At 37.6% G+C, this 22358-nt stretch overlaps 1 protein-coding gene across 5 annotated transcripts in view; it reads left to right on the top strand.

Annotated features, from left to right (window-relative positions):
• Positions 1 to 22358, top strand: part of TTC27 (tetratricopeptide repeat domain 27) — a 172593-nt gene that overhangs the window by 55561 nt on the left and 94674 nt on the right. For all 5 annotated transcript variants that reach the window (XM_087436934.1, XM_087436935.1, XM_087436936.1 and 2 more), the window contains exon 10: positions 16374 to 16487. In XM_087436934.1, coding sequence (XP_087293060.1) covers positions 16374 to 16487 — 114 coding nt within the window. The remainder of the gene's footprint in view (positions 1 to 16373; positions 16488 to 22358) is intronic.

Raw genomic sequence — 22358 nt, 5'->3', positions numbered from 1 at the left:
GATAAAATGGGCTTCATTACAAAGAATATTTCCAGAGACAAAGAGGGCCATTTCATAATAATAATGGGAAAATTTACCAGGAAGACATAATAATCATAAATGTGTATGTGCCTAATAATGGCTGCATAATACATGAAGGAAAAATTGACAGAATTTAAGTGAGAAATAGACAATGTCACAATCATAGTTGGAGATTTTAACACTCCTCTCAGCAGTTGATAGAACAACTAGACAAAAGCAGTGAGTAAATACATAGATAATTTGGAGAATACCACAACCAACTTGACATAATTGATATTGGAGAACAATACACTCAGAGTACATGGTCTTTTCAAGTGCACATGGTACATTCAGCAAGACCATATGCTGGGCCAGTAAAACAAGGCTCAATGAATAAAAAATTAACATCATATGGAGTATATTCTCTTTCCACAATGGACTTAAATTTGACATAAATAACTATTAGATATCTAGAAAAACCCCAAGTATTTGGAAACCCAATAATTAAACAACATACTTAATCCATGGATCAATGAAGAAATCACAAAGGAAATTTATATATAAAAGTCAATCATTGACCTAAATCATTAACCCAAACGTTACAGCAATTTTCTCCTATGTTTCCTTAAAGTAAAATTGTTGTAACATTGGGGCAATGGACAATTTTTAGCTAGAACACTAAGTGCATGAGCCATAAAAGAAAAATGGGATAAAAAGATAAATTGGACTTCATTAAAATTAAAACCTTCTGCTCTTTGAAGGACATCTTAAGAAAATGACAAGATAAGACACAGACTGGGAGAAAATATTCACAGTACATATGTCTCATAAAGGACTTGTATCCAGAATAAAGATCCTTTCCAACTCAATAATAATAAGACAAAGAAACCAATTAAAAATGGACAAATGGGCAAATGATTTGAACACTCTACCAAATATATATGAATGATGAATAAGAGCATGAAAGATGCTTAATATCATTAGTCGAACGGAAAATGCAAATTAAAACCACAACAGGATACCACTATAAACCACTTAAAAGACTTATAATACCATGTGAGGTAGTTGGAACTCTAATATATTGTAAAAGTAGTATAATGTAAAATAGTACAACCACTTTCAGTTTGTCATTTTCTTACACAGTTAACCATCAATTTCACCTCTAGGTATTTATCTTTTTTTTTTTTAATTTTTTATTTATTGCAGTAACATTGGTTTATAACAGTGTATAAATTTCAGGTGTACATCATTATACTTATTTCTGCATAGATTACATCATGTTCACCACCCAAATACTAATTACAACCCATCACCACACACATGTGCCGAATTATCCCTTTCGCCCTCCCCCCTCCCTCCTTCCCCTCTGGTAACCACCAATCCAATCTCTGTCTCTATGTGTTTGTTTATTGTTGTTATTATCTACTACTTAATGAAGGAAATCATACGGTGTTTGACCTTCTCCCTCTGACTTATTTCACTTTGCATAATACCCTCAATGTCCATCCATGTTGTCACAAATGGCTGGATTTCATTGTTTCTTATGGCTGAGTAGTATTCCATTGTGTATATATACCACATCTTCTTTATCCATTCGTCCCTTGATGGGCACTTAGGTTGCTTCCAAGTCTTGGCTATTGTGAATAACGCTGCAATGAACACAGGGGTGCATGTATCTTTATGCATTGGTGTTTTCAAGTTCTTTGGATAAATACCCAGCAGTGGAATAGCTGGATCATATGGTAGTTGATTTCAAAATATACTACAAAGCTATAGTAACCAAAACAGCATGGTACTGGCACAAAAACAGACACACAGATCAATGGAATAGAATCGAAAGCCCAGAAATAAACCCACACATCTATGGATAGCTAATCTTTGACAAAGGAGCCAAGAACATACAATGGAGAAAAGAAAGTCTCTTCAACAAATGGTGTTGGGAAAACTGGATAGCCACATGCAAAAAAATGAAAGTGGACCCTTACCTTACACCATACACAAAAATTAACTCCAAATGGATTAAAGACTTGAATGTAAGACCTGAAACTATGAAACTTCTAGAAGAAAACATAGGCAGTACGCTCTTCTACATCCGTCTTGGCAACATATTTTCAAGCACCATGTCTGACCAGGCAAGAGAAACAATAGAAAAAATAAACAAATGGAACTACATCAAACTAAAAAGCTTCTGCACAGCAAAGGAAACCATCAACAAAACGAAAAGACAACCTAACAATTGGGAGAAGATATTGGCAAACCATACATCTGATAAGGGCTTAATCTCCAAAATATATAAAAAACTCATGCATCTCAACAACAAAAAAACTACCAACCCAATTAAAAACTGGGCAAAAGACCTGAACAGATATTTCTCCAAAGAAGATATACAGATGGCCAACAGACACATGAAAAGATGTTCAAAATCATTAACTATCAGGGAAATGCAAATCAAAACTACAATGAGATATCACCTCACGCCCGTCAGAATGGCTATAATTAACAAGACAGGAAACAACATATGTTGGAGAGGATGTGGAGAGAAGGGAACTCGCATACACTGCTGGTGGGAATGCAAACTGGTGCAGCCACTATGGAAAACAGTATGGAGATTCCTCTAGGTAATTTATCAATGAGAACCGAAAGTATATGTCCCCATAAAGACAAATGTTCTTGCTGTTTAATCCATAATAACTTAAAACTGGAAACAACCCAAATATCCATCAACAAGTAAATGATAAGCTTCAATATTTCCATCTACAGAAATAATACTCTGCAATAAAAGGGAATAACCTACTGATACATGCAACAGTAAATGATAAGCTTCAATATTTCCATCTACAGAAATAATACTCTGCAATAAAAGGGAATAACCTACTGATACATGCAACAGTGTGGGTGAATCTGAAAAACATGATTTTAAGTTAAAGAAACCAGATTGTCTGATTCCATTTAACTGGAATTCTAGAATAGGCAAAACCAAATCATAATGACAGAAAGTAGATCAAAGATTGATTGCAAAGGGGTACAAAAGAATTTTTTGGGCTGGTGGAAATTTGTCTGTCTTGATTTCATGGTGGTTACATAGATGTATATGTAACACTACAGTAACTATGGGTTTATTTTATTATATCTATCTTATATTTCAATAAAGTTGCTAAGAATAACCTTAAGGGGGAATTGCGTATGTGTTATATAGAGCTATAATATTTAAGATTGATTAGTTTATTAAAGTAGATTTTGGTTTTAGTTTAGATTAGTTCTTGTCATCAATTTCAGAAGTACAACACAAAATACTTAACCTACCTAAGTGTTAAGTGGAAACAATGTAAGAGGAGAAGAACAAATTCCCATTAGGAAATTGCTCTGTGTTCACATTCAGTGTGAAGCGTCCTCCTTTTTTAAGGCAAAATCGGGCTAGTTTTCCCCAAATATTTTTGGAAACCTACATTCAAAAGAACTCCAAATTTAAGTGGAGGAATTCGCTGTGTAGAGCTCCAGTTGGGGTTAACTTTTGACCCTTAGCATCTAACTCAGGTTGTCGATATTAAAACGTTTGTGGAACTGAATTTTTCCCCCTCGTGGTTGAGAGTCAACAGAAACAACAAACAGAAAGATAGCTGGGATGAATGTAAAACGTTGAGTTCATGGGGTAGAAAACTTGTGTATACACTAGCATAGGTAATTGACATCTACTAAACTAAAGTGAGGTATTAATAAATGATTTCAAGTAACTTTTTGTGTTAATGGATATAGAAATAGCTAATTAGTAGAATTTAATAATTTTAAATCTGTAAATGCCATTTTTAGTAGAATCTGTATTGGGCCTGGAGATTAAACTTGGTTGTGTGGCAAAATGTTAACACTTGTGTGAAGGGTATATGGGAATTCTCTGTATTATCTTTCATGGAGTTTTTAATTTAGCCAAGATCAGATAAATGTATGAGAATGTAATTAGTAATACTAGGCAGTTTAAACTACAAGCTGATAGCACAGATAAATAAATCTCCTAAGTGCTTAGAAAAGAAGAAAACATTTAGGACAGAGCTGTCAAAGAAGGCTTTGTTCACTCAGGGAGGATTTGAGTCGGGCCTTGAAAGACAGATGGGGTATAGATGGAGTGATAGCGTGAGCAAAGGCAAGGAGATGGGAAAGTGTGAGTTGTGCAGGGTTCTTTTAGCTGTCTTGGAAGATTTGTTTAGGGCAATAGTGAGACTTAGGAGAAAATAGATTTGAGACAGATTTTAAATGGTCTACAGAGCAAGGATCGGAAAGTTGGACTGCTGTTTTACTTTTACTGGGAATATTTTATAGATAAAATTTGGAATTTAAATTTATTGTCATTTAGTACTTGTTTTAACAATGAATGCTCTTTTAGATAAATCATTAAGAAGAGGGAGTAGTTCTGCTTTTTATGGTACTTCTTTGTTCCTTGTTCTCTGTGGTCAGCCTGACCTGGGTGGGCATCATAGGATTTGGCTTTAGTGTAGCCAAACAATTTTGCACCCACAGGGAGAACTCTGAGCTTGATTTATGTGTGGAAAAAGCAGCTATCTGAAAACTCCTTCATGTTTAAACGAGCAGACTGTCTGTCTGTCATATAAAGGATCCCAGTGACCTCTGGAAGACGATTATTTGAAATGTACAGTGATAAAAATGAAAAGGAAATTTGTTTTTAGTAGAAACAACACTCCAGATCCTCTTTGATGGTGTTACAAAATTTTCTTTCCTACTTTTCTGGGAATTAGGGCACTGTCACATATAGTGAGAAATTCTTAGCTAAATAAAATAATGCCTATACATATAGTGTGTCATAATATTAAAATTCACTTTTTAGTGTGAGTTAAAGTGGTATTCACTGACTTTTTCATTTCAAGCAGTTAACGGAGTTTCCTCAGATGTTAGATTATTACAGTCCCTTTTTTAGTGTGAGTCTGAGCGTCAGCTGGCATATCTTAAAGTGAGAAGCTCATACTAAGGCGTGCAAAGCAGTCTCGCTTTTGTTCTCAAAATATCTTCTTACCCTCCTTAACAATTGCTGAAGTGGATTGATTCTTTAACTTATAAAACATTGTAACTATAAATAAAAGAGATGTTACTAGAGTTCATTTCAACTTTCACAATAATAATTGAAATATTAAAGAGTATATGAAAAATTATATACTTGTAAAAGCCTACTGATTGAGTGAGTCACCTTTCATAGGTTGTGGTCAATGTGATTTGAGAAATGAGATAACTTTTCTTAAAACAGCCACACAAATGTTATCACTCACATTTAGGTGGTTTCTGGCCTCTGCCCTGATGTATGAAAGTGGTGGGAATTCCATCTCATATACAAGTTTATGGTTGCAAATGGCACAGTGTTCTTTAGCATTGTCCTAATTCTCAAAGTGCTGCTAGTTGAACACACCAAATTTCTCAAGCTTCTCTTTTTTACTGGATTTTTAGCCAGTATTCATAATTTAGTTAGCTGATATTTCATCAAATTACTCTTGTTAATAGACTCCAGGTGAAAATAAGTGGACTTTAAAAAGACAGTGTTTGCAACTGTATGATTCCACTTATATGAGGTACCAAGAGTAGTCATATTCATAGAAGCAGAGAGTAAAATGGTGTTGCAGGGGGCTGAGGATGGAGGTGTTGGGGAGTTGTTGTTTCATGAGTTTCAGTTGCAAGATGAAGAGTTCAGAGATTAGTTGCACAACAACGTGAATGTACTTATAACTGAACTGTACAGTTAAAAATGGTTAAGATGATACATTTTATATGTATTTTACCATAATTTTAAAAAAATTAAAAAGAGGGGAGAAAAGGTAGCACCTGTAATAATGTCAAAAAACGTCAAATTCTTAGGACTAAATCTGTCTACAAAACATTATTTATTTATGTTTATTGAAGTATAATTGACATAACATTATTAGTTTCAGGTGTACAATGTAATGATTCAATATTCGTATATATTGCAAAATGATCACCACAGTTGAGTCTAGTTAACATCTGTCACCATACATAATTACAAATTTTTTTTCTCATGTTGAGAACTTTTAAGATCTACTCTTCTAGCTATTTTCAAATATGCGATACAGTATTATTAATTATAGTCACCATGCTTCATATTACCTCCCCATGCCTTACTCATTTTATAAGTGAAAATTTGTACCTTTTGACCCCTTCACCCGTTTCACCCATCCCCTACCCCTGCTTCAGGCAACCACCAATCTGTTCTCTGAATCTATGAACTCAATGTTTTGTTTTTGTTTTTTAGATTCCACATATAAGTGAGATCATACAGTATTTGTCTTTTTCTCTCTGACTTCTTTCAGTTATCATAATGCCTTTAAGGTCCATTCATGTTGTTGCAATGGCGAGATTTCGTTCTTTTTTTATGGCTGAATAATATTCCATTATATGTATATATCACATTTTTTTTTCTGAAATAATTTTATTTATTTATTTTTTCCCCCAAAGCCCCAGTAGATAGTTGTATGTCATAGCTGCACATCCTTCTAGTTGGTGTACGTGGGACCCGGCCTCAGCGTGGCCGGAGAAGCGGTGCGTCCGTGCGCGCCTGGGATCCGAACCTGGGTTGCCAGCAGCGGAGCACGCGCACTTAACCGCTAAGCCACGGGGCCGGCCCGATATATCACATTTTCTTTATCCATTCATCGATTGATGGACATTTTGGTTATTTCCGTGTCTTCACTATTGTAAATAAGGCTGCAGTGAACCTGGGGGTGCATATGTCTTTTCAAATTAGTGTTTTCATTTTCTTCAGCTAAATACCCAGAAGTGGAATTGCTGGATCATATGGTAGTTCTATTTCTAATTTTTGGGGGGAACGTCTATACTGTTTTCCATAGTGGCCGCACCAATTTACAGTCCCGCTAACAGTGCACAAGGGTTCTCTTTTCTCCACATCCTTTCCAACACGTGTCATTTCTCGTATTTTTGATAATTATCGTTCTAACAGGTGTGAAGTGATATCTCATTGTGGTTTTTTATTTATTTATTTATTTATTTATTTATTTATTTATTTATTTATTTATTCCCCCCCCCCAAAGCCCCAGTAGATAGTTGTATGTCATAGTTGCACATCCTTCTAGTTGCTGTATGTGGGACAAGGCCTCAGCATGGCCGGAGAAGCGGTGTGTTGGTGCGCGCCCAGGATCCGAACCCGGGCTGCCAGCAGCGGAGTGCACGCACTTAACCTCTAAGCCACGGGGCCGGCCCTCATTGTGGTTTTGGTATGCATTTCCCTGATGGTTAGAGATGTCGAGTGTCTTTTCATGTACCTGTTGGCCATTGTGTGTCTTCTTTGGAAACATGTCTATTTAGATCCTCTGCCCATTTTTTAATTGAATTGTTTGCTTTTTTTTGATATTGAGTTGTATGAGTTCTTTATATATTTTGGATATTAACTCCTTATCAAATATATCATTTGCAAATATTTTCTTGCATTCAGTAGGTTGCGTTTTCATTTTGTTGATGGTTTACTTTGCTGTGCAGAAGGTTTTTATTTTTATATAGTCCCACTTATTTCACAAAACATTATTAAGAGAAATTAATGAAGACCTAAATAAGTGGAGGGATATGCTATGTTCATGGAGTACTCAACATTTTAAAATTTCAAGTCTCCTCAAGGTAACCTACATAATCAGTGCAATCCCCAACACGATCCCAGCACTTTGATTTTTTGTTGTTTTCGCTGTTGTTTTGTGGAACTCAAGCTGATTTTAAAATTCTCATGGAAATACAATGGGCTAAGAACAGCTAAGGCATTTGTGAAGAACAGAGCTGGAGTACTTACATTGCCAGATAGAAAGACCTGTTATAAAACTATGTTAATGAAGACAGTGCTTATCATATTGTGGTCCTTGGACTGGCAGCATCAGCATCACCTAGGAGCTTGTTAGAAATGAAATTTCTCCAGCTCTCCCTCAAACCCTGTTGAATCAGAATCTCTGGAGCTGGGGCTGAGGAGTCTGTGTTTTAACAATCTGTCTAGGTTAGTCTTATGCACTTTAAAGTTTGAGAAACACTGAATTAAGACATTTTGACATAGGGAACTACAAAGCAGCCAGTGGAGCAGATAGAGATCAGAAACAGATCGATACATACACGGTTCATCTGACTTATGACAAAGTTGGCATTGTAGTGCAGTGAGGAAAGGGTAGGCTTTTCAATAAACGGTACTAGGTGATTTATATCCATAAGGAAAAAAAGCTATCTTAACCCCTGTCATACTGTATATACAAAAATCAATTCCAGATTGAATATGTGAAAGTGAAAAGCAAAACTATAAAGCTTTTAGAGGAAAAATGTAGGAAAACATCTTTGAGACCTTAGGACAATAAAGCTCTAACCATAAAACAAAAAATGATAAACTGGATTATTATTAATATTAAGCACTTCTTTTTATCAAAAGATACCATCAATATTTGTAAAGCACTTCGACCAGTGCCTTGTCAGCATATAGTATATGTTATATAAGCGCTTGTCAAATAATAAGTAAATAGTATATTACTATCCTGCAACAAAAAGGCAGAGGACTTGTGTCCAGAAAATATAAAGAATACTTACAAATTATCAAGAAAAATTCTGACAATCCAATAGAAAAAATGGGCAAGGGATTTCAGTAGGGACTTAAGAAAGGGCATTAAAATGCTCCTTAACATGTTAAAATGTGCTCAACTTTATTAGTCATTAGAGAAATGCAAAGTTATTAGAGAAATGCAAATTAAAACCGTAATGGAATACTACTACATACCCATCAGAATGGCTGAAATACAAAAAATAGTATATATCGAGTGTTACAAGGATGTGAAGCAACAAGAACTCTCTAATGTTTCTAATAAGAGTGTAAAGTGGAATAACCTTTTAGAAGATTGGCAATAGCTGTGAAAGCTAAATGTTTTCATATTCTGTGGGACCTAGCAATTTCACTCCTATGTATATACTCAACAGAAATACTTGTACCTAAAGTACATATTCACGTAAAGAACATGTCTTAGAATGTGCATAACAGCAATTCTGATAGCACATCTAGAATGTTCATAGCACATTTGTAGTAGCCCCAAATTGGAAACTACCTGAATGCCCATTAGCAGTATAATGGTTAAATAAATTTGAGGTTTATGCAATGGAATATTATTCAGCAATAATATGAACATTCTACAACTGTATATAACTGTATGGATGAATCTTTCAAACATAGCGTTGAGCAAAAGTAACCAGATACAAAAGAGTACTCTATGATTACATTGTATAAAGTAGAAAAACATGCACCCTGGTCTATGGTGTCTGAAGTGAGAATAGTGGTTACCCTTTGCAGAGGAGCAGGGAAATGACCAAAACAGAGAACAAGGGGGACAATGGGATGCTGGTAATGTTGTTTCTTGATCTGGGTTTTGGTTACAAAGGTCTGTTCAGTTTGTGAAAATTCATTGTGCACTTTTCTATATGTATATAATGCTTTAATAAAAAGAAAATTGGATCTAGTAGGCAGTTCTTGGCTATATCAAACTGAAAACTACATGGAAAGAGTCACACAAGGCATCCACATTCACAGTGAGATGAGTTGCAATGGTCATTCTTTCAATATTCTGAAAGAACAGTATCTTTAAGAAAATGCATGTTAATAAAGCACCTTTCTTCAGCAAGTTTTAACCAAAGTAGAATTGCTTATATAAAAATAATTTCTTTTTGACTGTTAACAAATTCATTCTAGTTTCTTGTATGGCTGTGTTAAGTTCATTTAAGTGTTTGAATATATCTTCCATATAGTCTAGGTGAGGATAAACTATGAACTTCCAAACATATCCTCTATGTTAGTGCTTTGCTTGGGAAAAATCTGAATTATATCTTTGAGCCTATCAATGCTAGAAAGCATCAAGATGAAGGATGACCCACTCATTTCTATATGAAAAAAGTGACAATTTCTTGCAAAAAGCACAGGAGCATCAATCACAGCTTATTCTCACAACAAACTTTTGCCATTATCTGGGTGATTGTATGTTTTTGTTCATCTTACTAAAGAAAAATAAATGTAACAATTATGATAGTAAGGAGTTCTTTTATACAAAAGAGATAGAACAGTATGCTGTAATAATTTTGCAACCAGTTATTTCAAGTTACTGGTGTCTGAACATTTCACCAAATATCAGGATGGAGCTGCCAGATACTCTGAAGTCAACAGGAAATAGTTTAATCACAGTGGGACGTCATTTGGGTTTATGTCACTTGGAAAGAATTCTAATAAATTGAATATTTGTGCAAGAGAAAAGCTTATTGCTGTATATAACTGCTGTTTGCCAGTTTACATAGCTATCTAGTATTACTCATTTTAGACTTTAAGATAACTAACATCAATACCTTTTCATGAGTGAGTCGCTAAGCCCTGCCCTGGCAGGTTGAGCACTGTCTTAGGCCTAAGTGGAGTGGTCACGGCTTAATTTGTGTTTTGGGTGGTTTGCCTTCTAAGGGAGTTGGCATACTCTGAGCCTTCAGAAAGGTGGCAGCTTGCTCCTCTGGCGAGTGAATAAAATCCTGGTTAAGAACCACTGTTGTAGGGGGCCGCACGGTGGCGTAGTGGTTAAGTTAGCGCACTCCGCTTCTGCGTCCCTGGGTTCGCCGGTTTGGATCCCGGCGCAGACCTGTGCACCACTTATCAAGCCGTGCTGTGGTGGCATCCCATATCAAGTAGAGGAAGATGGGCACGGAGGTTAGCCAAGGGCCAATCTTCCTCAGCAAAAAGAGGAGGATTGGCAACAGATGTTAGCTCTCAGGGATAATCTTCCTCACACACACGCAAAAAGAACCACTGTTATAGAGGCTTTTATAGTTGAATAGTTATTGTATTTCCCTCAGAACAAGAAGGTAACTCTCCGGTTATCAGCCTTTTAGTAATTTCTGTTATTTAGGACCAGTTTTAGAGCAAAATATTCAGAAATTTACAGGGCATTTCTGAGAAATGAGTGCATTATTGGAAACAAAATATAAATTATAGGAATTAGCAACATAAAATATTTTATATCTTCATAAAAATGTGTTTTTTGGGGGAATAGAAGATGAGATGATTAAAAATAGTGTTCACTGTAATTTAATTATGTAGAAACATATCAGAAACTTTTCATGATTTAAATAGCCCAGCTTTTGGGAAACAAATTCTGAAATTTGGGAGGTGTTGAATATATGTACAGGATATTTCATCCAAAACATTATTAGTGGCTTTAAAAAGCAATGAAATATTAGTTCGGGCACAGCTATATTTTTATCTTCTGTTTTCTGTTTTAAGTCTTAGCAACACTGAACTTGACTATAAGTTTGCTTTGTCTTTTTAGGGACTTTGTCAGTAATGAATTTGTAAAATGTATGCTATTTTTTTATTGTGGTAAAATATGCATAACATAAAATTGAGCATTTTAACAATTTTTAAGTGTACAGTTCAGTGGCATTGAGGACATTCACATTGTTGTGCAATCAACACCACCATCGATTTCCAGAACTTTTTTATCATCCCAAACTGAAACTCTGTGGCCATTAAACAGTAACTCCTCATTCTTTCGTCCCCCTAGCCTCTGGCAACCATGATTCTACTTTCTGTCTCTATGAGTTTCACTATTCTAGGTACTTCATATAAGTGGAATCATAAAATATTTGTCCTTTTGTGTCTAGCTTATTTCACTTAGCATGTCTTCAGAGTTCATCCATGTAGTATGTATCAGAACCTTCTTCTTTTATAAGGCTGAATAATATTCCACACTGGATTCAGTGACAGAGAATCACTGGGTAGACACAGAGTCACTTAGGGAAGGTGGTTGATAAAGGCTCTCTGAGAAGGTGGCATTTAAGCTGAGACCTGAAGGGTGAGACAGAGCCAGCAGGAGGCACTGAGGTGATCGTTCTTGGGTCCCAAATTGAGTGGAATTTAGAGCAGTAACCCCTATTGGGGACTGTGTGGAGACTCTGGATCAACTCCCCTCATGCATCTGTACAGAATATAGCTTGAGTCTTTCCTGGTGGGCTGGCCTGCTGCTTAGGTAGTTAGGTTGGTGCCCTCTCCATTGGGTTAGCTTGCTGAACTGTGGGACTGAAAATTTTAAAAATATGTAATTTTCTTCATAAGTCAATAAAGCATCATAACATATATCTCCTGGTTAGTTTTCTTTTTCTTTACCTGATGTCCCGTATCATGATTGATTCTTACCTCATGGGCAACGGTGTTTTGTAAAATATATTAAACGTAGCCTATCTGCTGTCACCTCCTTTCAGAAAGACTTTCCCAAGTCTTTCTATCTCCGAGCCAAACTGGTATACGATAAATGCATTCTTCAGTGATGTCATTATCCAATCAGTTCCTTCTTTCAAGCTTTTCAAGTGTCTATTTGTCAGGTTGCATTTTACTTTCAGTGTTTACTGAGAATGTTTTGCTTGACCTTCACATAAAAGTCTCAGGCAAACCTCTTGTTCTCATGCCAGCGTAGAAAACAGTCTGACTCTGTTATTTTTCGGTGGAAAATCTCTCCCTGCTTTCGTGTGCAAACTTTTTTAAAGCTGGGCTTTAACTCTGACAAACCTATTGCCTGAGCTGATCTGTATGTGTACCATGATGTTATTGGTAAAGTGGTCATTGTAGTTGGGGGCTGTAGGGGAGGAAAATTTCCCTCTGCCCTCTTAGGGTTCCTGGCTGGGTCTGAAAATTGAAATAACAAAGACATTAACAGGAGAAAAGTGCACAAATTTATTTATTATAGGTTTTACCTGACATGGGAGCCTTCATAAGGAAAGGACCTGAAGAAACAGTTAAGCCTGAGTATTTTTTTTTTTTTTAGTGAGGAAGATTGGCCCTGAGCTAACATCTGTTGCCAGTCTTCCTCTTTTTGCTTGAGGAAGATTGTCCTCGAGCTCACATCTGTACCAATCTTCCTCTACTTTGTATATGGGACACTACTATAGCATGGCTTGATGAACAGTGTGTATGTCCATGCCTGTGATTCGAACCCGCAAACCCTGGGCCACCGAAGCGTAGCGCATGAACTTGACTGCTATGTCATTGGGCCAGCCCCGAGCCTGAGTATTTTTATGCTAGGTTTGATGGAGAGTAGGCAGTCATGGAGGAATATGATAGGTCAAAGAGTATGAGAGAAGTGTGGTAAACTGGGGGAAACTTAGAAAGGCCTCTTTGTTCGGATTCTTCTCGGTCCCTTTGTCTTTGGAGGGAAGGGTACTCTTTTCCTCTGGGTATAGGGAAGGCCCCTCTCACCTGAGGGTTTTGTGACCTGCTTCAGGGGAGAGGGGCTGGAGCAGGGGAGGTCAGAGTGATCTTCTCAGACTCCTTCAACTTAAAATATTCAATAAGCCCAGGTGCTGTATTTTGGGGTAGCATGTCCTGAATTCCATCAGAGGTTAGTGTCATCACCCATGCCCACTCTGGATGGTGATTTTCTGTTAAGGGTGAGAGAAAGCATTATAGGAAGAGAACTCCTAGGAGGGGGTCACGTGTGCTCTTCAGTGGGTGCTCTTGGAGGCTTCCTTAAGCTTCACTTATTCATCCTTAATCCTCACAACCCTGTGAGAGATGGGCACTGCTCTTCCTGTTTACAGAGGAGGAAAGGGAGACCCAGGGAGGTCAGTAACTTCTCAAGGTCACACAGCTAATGCCTCACTTGGTGGAGCTGGAATTCTGATCAAGCTCTGGCTGACTTGGGGAATATTCCCACTATTCCACAGAACCGAGTCCTCGGCGCTCTTCCGTCCTGTTGTGAGGATACAGGTGACAGTTCCTTTAATAAGGAGAACAGGAAAAAAAGGCAGTGATGCAACCCACCGAAGGTAATAGAATCAGTTTGTAGACTTAATGAAAGATGTTCTTTCCTTTAAAAATTCTTTAGATCACATTTTATAATAAAATCTTCTGTCATATAGTGTTACACATTTTAAAGAATTAGTTTTTTAATGTTTTCTATTTCATCATTTATGTCTTTATGATGCTATATACACCTATTTATGTTGGTAAATTCGTTCTTTTTGTAGATTTAAGTTAATGGAGGCTAATAAGATAAGGTTATACACTAATCTTGTAGAGTATATTTCAAAGAGATAAAAATATTTTAATTTACAAAGTTAGTTATAGAAGAATAAGAATACCTAACAGACATTGCATTAGAATGTAAGTGCTGTGAGGGCAGGGGCCTTGTCTGTCTTCTTGACTACTGTGTCCCTGGGCCTTATGCACACTGCCTTGTACAGAGTAGGTGCTCAAGTGAGTTAGTGAACCAACACCCTTCAGTAAGACCCCATTCTTTTGGTTCTCCTCCTCCCTTATTTGTGTATTCTTTGCCTACTCCTCTTCTTCCATTATCCCTTGAATATAGCAGTTTCCCACATTTCTTTACTGAGTCTTTATCTTACATTACTCTACCAGGGTTTCCTGGGTAGTATCATCCACTTCCAGGAGGCAATCATATCTTAATTAACAATTTAAATGATCACGAGTGCATTTGGAGAAAGTGTTAAAAAGCAATATAAAGAGGTTGTTCTGGGGGGCCGGCCCCATGGCTTGGCAGTTAAGTGTGCGCGCTCTGCTACTGGTGGCCCAGGTTCGGATCCCGGGCGTGCACTGACGCACCGCTTCTCCAGCCATGCTGAGGCTGCGTCCCACATATAGCAACTAGAAGGATGTGCAGCTATGACATATTCTGGGGCTTTGGGGGAAAAAAAGGAGGAGGATTGGCAATAGATGTTAGCTCAGAGCCGGTCTTCCTCAGCAAAAAGAGGAGGATTAGCACAGATGTTAGCTCAGGGCTGATCTTCCTCACAAAAAACAAACAAAAAAAAGAGGTTGTTCTGGGCATCAAGAGACCAAGTGTTAGAGTCAGCTTTTGCTAGAAATGAAGGTGTGACATTGAGCAAGTGATTTAACCAGCTGGTGCTTCATTTTCCTCTTTATTGTAAGGGGATTGGCCTAGATTCAGAGTTGAAATTCATATACCTACAGGGGCCAGGCAAGTAAGACAAATGAATGAAGTGAGCTGATGTGGTAGAGTAGGGAGTTGTGGGGACTGTGATAGAGTTTACACTCCATTGAAGGATTTCTTGCTAACCTTTAATGACAATTTGCAGTTATAAATGAATTTGACCAAAGACGAAATCTTGTATTATCTTAGCCTAGTAGTTCTTAAACTTGGCTACACTTTAGAATTACCTGAGGAGTGTTTTAAAAACCACTGAGGCCCAGATCCTGTTCTCAGAGATTGGATTTACTTTAAAAAAAAACAAAACCAAAAGCTTCCCAGATTTTGAATGATTAATTGGAGTCTATGTTTTCCACACCTGACTTTTAGAAACAAGCAACTGATCAAGGATGTAGTCAACTTTAAGACAAATAAAGTTTGTTTTCCCTTTTCTTTGCTGTGTTTTTTACTGCAAGTTATTTTGAATGATCATCCAGAGACAGTATTGGATTCCAAATTATCAGCAAAAAGCTTAAATTGTGTTCATTATACCACACAGTCCCTATTGTGTCATAATACATTTTGTCCCTGTTTTCACTCACCCAGACTTTCACTTGTCTCCACCACATTGTGGGCATATTCAGTGGTATGTATCTATTACATTTCCAGAATTTATGGCAGTCACAGCGTTCTCTGGGGTTAGGATGCAGTATGTACATAGTCAAGGTTTTGTTACAGGCCATTCTTTTTTAAGATGCCCCCTCTTGAAAAGCATTTTAACTAAAATTGAAGACTCCTTAACCTAACCAAGGCCATAAAGCCTTCTCATACAATTTAAAACGGTTTTCTGTAATACAAATTGAAAAAAGAAGATCTTTTGCCTTTAAGTGAACAAATACTTGATTTCTTGGGCATTCTCTTTACTTAAATTTTGGTTTGCATTTGCATCTATGAATTAGGATCTTTTTTAAGTGAAAAGTTGCCAGATTTCTAATTGTTTGTTTTTATTTGTGAGTTCAGGTGATTTTAAAAAATTTATTTCAAATTTGAGAAAAATAGCATTTATTTTTATGTAGTTTATTTTCTCACATATTTTGTAACATGTGAGATAAAAAGATGAGTTTATGGTGTGATATATCCTGGTTACTGTTTTGATTATCTTGAAAGATTCTGATTCATTCTTTAAGTGATTCATTCTTTAAGTGATTCATTCAGTAGAATGAATCAACTAGGTTGAGTAATGACTGCTCAAATGACCACATTCTTCACAAAAATATTTGAAAGACATTTTATTATTTTTCACTGAGATTTTCAAATCTACATTCAGCTGTATCCTGATGTTTTTGGAAGAAATAATTTTGTTCTATTCAGAGTGAGATCACCCAGCTTATCCTTTCTTTCTGTGTTTTTTTCCTCTTCCATCAGTGTTTGCTTTCACAACCAAAGTTCTGGGCCATTCAGACATCAGCCTTGATCCTCCGGACAAAACTTGAAAGAGGAAGCACACGCCGAGTGGAACGGGCAATGAGGCAGACACAGGTAGGAACTAACGTGGCAATTTTTGCTTTTCTTCCAACTCTTTGTTGCTATCCATAAGCATACACATACGTTATGAACATAAAAGGATGAGATGGCCTTTATTTTATTCAAATACTTTGTTATTATTTAGAGTTTAGGTTCTAGAATTTGACTGCTTGGCTCCAAAGCCCAGCTCTACTTAGTAGCTCAGTGACCACAGTATTTAACTTCTCTAAAGGAAGACTCTTCCTCTGCTCACAACACTTCTGACACCAAATGTGTGGGTCTTCCACACCAAGCAATTCTCTACTTCCCTGTGGACATCAACTGGGTGTCCTAAAATTTAACTCAATTCTAACACTGCCTGGAATTAGTGCCAACCCCACAGGTTAAGGACTCAGTCCCGCAACACTACCTCCCACTTCAGATGCCAATTGCAAGTCTGGGTACTTCTCGCTGACTAGCTGTAAATTGAGGGTTCTCTTGACCCCCCTCTTCAGGTTTGATAATTTGCTAGAATGGCTCACAGAACTCAGGGAAACACGTTAACTATTATTGGTTTATTACAAAGGATATTATAAAGGATACAGATGAACAGCCAGATGAAGAGGTACATACGGTGAGGTCCAGGGTCCCGAGCACAGGAGCTTCTGTCCTTGTGAAGTTTGGGTTGCAACACCTTCCAGTGCTTGGGTGCATTCACCAGCCTGGAACCTCTGTGAACTCGTTTGTTTTAGGATTTTTATGGAGGCTCCATTTTGTAGGCAAGATTGATTAAATCATTGGCCATTGATTAGCTCGATTTCCAGCCCCTCTCCTCTCCTTGGAGGTTGGGGTGGGGCTGAAAGTTCCAACCCTCTAATTACATGGTTGGTTCCTCTGACAACCGGCCCCCATCCTTAAAGAGCCACCTCATTAGCATAAACTCACGTATGGTGAAAGAGGCTTATTGTGAATAACAAAAGATGCTCCTCTAACCCCTACCAATTCTGAAGTTACCAGAGTTTTAGAAGCTCTGTGCCAGGAACCAGGTATGAAGACCAATTATATGTATTTCTTACTGTATCACATCATATCTCTAAGCCTCATTTTCATCATCTCTAAAAGAAGGTAATAATAATAGTACTTATAGTATAGATTTATGGTGAACATTAAAAGAAACAATATAAGAGTTAATTTAAAAAGATATGCAGGGCTCAGCCTAGTGGTGTAGTGGTTAAGGTCGCACGCTCCACTTCAGCGGCCCGGGGTTTGTGGGTTCGAAACCTGGGCGTGGACTGACGCACCGCTCGTCAAGCCATGCTGTGGTGGCATCCCACATACAAAATAGAGGAAGATGGGCACAGATGTTAGCTCAGGGCTAATCTTCCTCAGCAAAAAGAGGAAGATTAGCAACAGATGTTAGCTCAGGGCCAGTCTTCCTCAGCAAAAAAAAAAAAAAAGATATGCAGTTCTACAGGTACAGATTATATAAGGACATAAAATTCATCTTATGCAAAAATATTTACTAACTGTTACTGCACAAAGAGCACAATCTGCTCACCACAAGACAAAAGCCAATCGTCAAGAGACAAGATGGTGGCCAGAGAAAAGGCATTTATTAAGTGAAAGCTAGCAAATCAGAAGATGGGGGGACTAGCATCCTAAAGAACCATCTTTAGGGGGGCACAGAATCTTGAAGCAGTTATATAGGCCAGTGGGTTATAGGGGAGGGGATTCGGAATGTTGACCCTCTGGTGTTACAGACTGAGAGTTGCCACACCACATCTTTCAGTTGTCATTGATGATGGCTGTGAGCATAGGCTCTCTATCTGGGGGTCATCACATTCCTAAGGAACTCACAAAAGAACAATGTTATTGACTTATCGCAGCTGGGAGGTACATATACGAGCAGAGGTCATAAAATCTACAGAGCATGAATATCTCCTGGAGGGTACATATCCAGCTGGGTTAGTTAAATAGAGGGCATTCACAGTTACAATATAGTTTCTTTTCTACACTATGGCCACCCTTATGTCAACGTTGTGTTGAGCTGGTATCATAATGAGCTGACCATATGTAAAATTAATCTGCATTCAGGCGTCATTCTCCTTTTAATACTAATGCTTATTCTTGCCCAGTGACTAATAGCAGTTAGTCACTTTCACGATTGTCAAACGACCCATGATACAGATTGATTGCTGAGAAAAATAAAAAATTCTTGCAAAAGACATAGGATTTCATGAAGTCAATGAAAGTGATATTTTTAAAATTTTATTTTTATTTTGAAACAATCTCAAACCTACATGAAAGTTATAAGCACAGTGCAAAGAACTCCCATATACCCTTCACCATGAGACTCCATTCAAGTTTTATCAACAGTCCTAATAATGTCTTTTGTAGCAAAAGGATCTGAGCATAGCATTTAGCTGTCATATCCTATCAGTCTCCTTGAACCTGGAACAGTTTCTCAGTCCTTTCTTTTTTTTTTTTTTTTGTGAGAAAGATTTGCCCTGAGCTAACATCCATTGGCAATCTTCCTCATTTTTTGCTTGAGGAAGATTAGCCCTGAGCTAACATCTGTGCCAGTCTTCCTCTATTGTGTATGTAGAATGCCACCACAGCATGGCTGATGAGTGGAGTAGGTCTGTGCCCAGGATCCGAACCTGCGAACCTGGGCTGCCAAAGCAGAGTGCGGGAAACTTTAACCACTCGGCCACAAGGCTGGCCCCCCTCAGTCCTTCCTTGACCTTTATGGCTTTGATGTTTGTTTTTTTTTTTTATAATTTTATTTATTTATTTATTTTTTTCCCCCAAAGCCCCAGTAGACAGTTGTATGTCATAGTTGCACATCCTTCTAGTTGCTGTATGTGGGACGCGGCCTCAGCATGGCTGGAGAAGCGGTGTGTCGGTGCGTGCCCAGGCTCCGAACCCGGGCCGCCTGTAGCGGAGTGCGCGCACTTAACTGCTAAGCCACGGGGCCGGCCCGGCTTTGATGTTTTTGAAGGTTACCAGCTAGTTATTTTGGAGACTGTCCTTCAGTTTGGGTTTGGCTGATGTTTCCTCAATGATTAGATTCAGGTTGTACAATTTTGACAGCAGTATTACAGAAATATTGTTGTGCTCTTCTCACTGCATCCCCCCCTTAGGTGGCACATGATGGGAGTTGTTCTGTCACTGGTGATGTTATTTGATCACTTGAGTAAGGTCATGTTTGTAGTGTTTCTCCCCAGTGTAAAGTTACTCTTTCCCTTTTGTAATTACTAAGCATTTGGGGAGAGTTACTTTGAAGTTATCCTGTTTGTCATCCAACTTTCACCCACTAGTTTCAGCATTTATTGATATTTCCTGCCTGAGCAAGTTATTACCATGATGGTTGCCAAATGGTAATTTTCTAATTCCGTAATTATTTAATAACATCTTAGTTGATATTCCACTGTAGGGAAGAGCTTTCTCTTCTTCTTATTTATTCCTCTACTTATTTATTTATTAGAGTGTGGACTCATGGGTTTCTATTTTATTTAATGGGATGTATTCTTATACTATCATTACTTATTTATTTACTCTTAATTTTCTTTATTTTGGCAGAATTTCATCTCATGTAAATAAGATAAGCTTATGTGTAGAGCATATTGTTACTGTATTAAAAATAAATCCACAGACAAAAGGCTGTGGTAAAAGCAGAAGTGGATTCCCTGTGTCAGAGAATGCTAACTGTACCTAATTATCCATTCTCCCCTTCTTTTAGTAACAGAACCTCCTGAATTTTATCCAGGTACATGCCTTCCCATCCTCAGTTGCTGGTAGGAGGGGCCATGTGACTAAGTTCTGAATAACGGAATGTTATTCCATTATAATTAATACATAAGCTTTGACTTCAAGGAGCTTAAATTCTAAGGGCCCGATTATGCATCTTGGAATTATTTTCCATTCCATCTTCTTTTTCAGCCCCCACCCTCTTTCAGCAAAATACTATGCAGTTACTATGTCCTTTTGCTTTTCTTCCTGCACAGTGTTTGAATCAGCAAGCATTTTATTGAGAGCCTAGTATGCTCAGTAGTTTGTTGCATATTGTTTTAATCATTTTACTTCTTTACACTAATTACTATCTTACTTCAAGTCCCTTTATATTATTGTCACAGGTGGTTTTCTCGAGAATGGTGAGACAGAGCTGTTATTAGGGTTCAATGCCTGTTGAAGAGAAGTAGGAGGAAGCAGGACTGGGCTGAGGAAGAAGTCACACTGAGGTGCAGGCCCAACACAGCCTAGGGTATTTCCCACCTGAGTGGCCCCTTTACCCTCTCCCTTCCCTTCCCCCCACTGGACGTAGGTGGCCTTCAGAGGGGTAGGACCTCAGGCCAGAGGCTCTCTGTAGCTGAGAGGGACTCTGAAACAGCTGTCAGCCTGAGGCCATCTGCTGACCCCACTCCCAACAGCTGGGTTCAGTATAAAGTGGAGAAGGAAGGTGAAGATGTGGTTTCATGATCAGCATCTTAAATTATTTATGATGAATGTTGAAATGACCAAAGTATTAAAACGATCAACTGTGCATATTTTATTAAAATAAGTGTATAGTTTCTTGTTCAAGGAAGCTACACGTAATTCTGGTTTTTTTTGCATTTTGATACAGTTTAAATGTCTTTTTTAAAGTTTTGGGCTTCTGAATACAAATAGTACTAGAATACAGTCATTTATTAATGAAGGACATATTGACCTAGAAATAATTTGCTTTGTATTCATCTCTTCCACTAATTTTGGCATATGAAATAACCAAGTCATCATTGATTTTTCTTTTGCAGTGGCCATTAAACTAAAAAGTATAGAAGTAAATTTGTTTATAAGTGTATAGTATATCTTTTCAGAAGCCTGCATGATTCTCTGAATTGTGCAGACTATGTTTTTAGATATCAAATAACAAGGATGTGCTTTGACTGGGGAAAATGGATTTAAAGAAAGAGCTGAATCACCGTGCTCTAGCGTTTTCCCCTGTCTTGGCCTTCTTTTGTCTGGAGTCTCTTCATCTTGCCACCCAAACACTGCGTTATGAAGAAAGTCGTATAACTCTCTACCAATAGAACAGAATTAGGGAGTTATTTCTGTTTCTACAGGGTGATACCTCAGAAAATTTTTTCACTCCCCAACCCAGAATTTTTGGGAATTAGCTAGATCATGTGACAAGATGAATGCCAAATTTGTCTAATTTTCTGTCACTTTGTTGAACCATTTACCTCATAATTTGAACCTTTGCCAATTCCTGTGATTCAGAGTTTGATATTTGTTGAAGTTACTGCATCCCTGAAGAATAAGAGGAAAATGACTGAAAAAATATATCTACGTATAAAACAATGTTTTTAAAAAAATTGTCTATTTTAGTTTCTGTGAAAATCTGTTCCCTTCCTCAGCTGTATAAAGTGATAAAATGATAAACTGTTAAAGCAGAAAGGAAAATAACTAGGTGGAGCTCTTAGGGGAAAGCTTAATCTTGTCATGTTACAAGTGGAGGACATGCAGGTGTGATGAGGTCAGGTGACTTGCCCCAGTTTGCCTGGTTAGTTAGTGACAGAGTCTGGACCATAACTTACACAGTGACAGGCAGTTACTTTGAAGGATTCAGTGGCAGGTCCTAAAGATGGCACATTTGGAAGGGATTTCTAAGTGAGACATGCTAAATTTAAAAAGAAAACGTTGCATCATATCTAAAGGTAAATAAATCAACCTTGTAAGATCCACAGAGGAAGAAGGAACTCCAGGTTGAGGACAATCCATTAAAAACACCCTATTTCATGGAAATTATTCTAGGCTGGAGTTCTTTAATTGTTGCATGTTCAGGGCTATGTTGATGGTGGTGGTGATGAAGAAAATAATGTTTATGGAAACATGTTTATTTTAATGGTATGCTTCAGAAGCAGCTTG

This window comes from Ceratotherium simum, chromosome 11 (assembly GCF_057802395.1).
Source record: "Ceratotherium simum simum isolate JZ-2026a chromosome 11, ASM5780239v1, whole genome shotgun sequence".
Taxonomy (NCBI): domain Eukaryota; kingdom Metazoa; phylum Chordata; class Mammalia; order Perissodactyla; family Rhinocerotidae; genus Ceratotherium; species Ceratotherium simum.
This window is presented reverse-complemented; position numbering and strand designations above follow the sequence as displayed.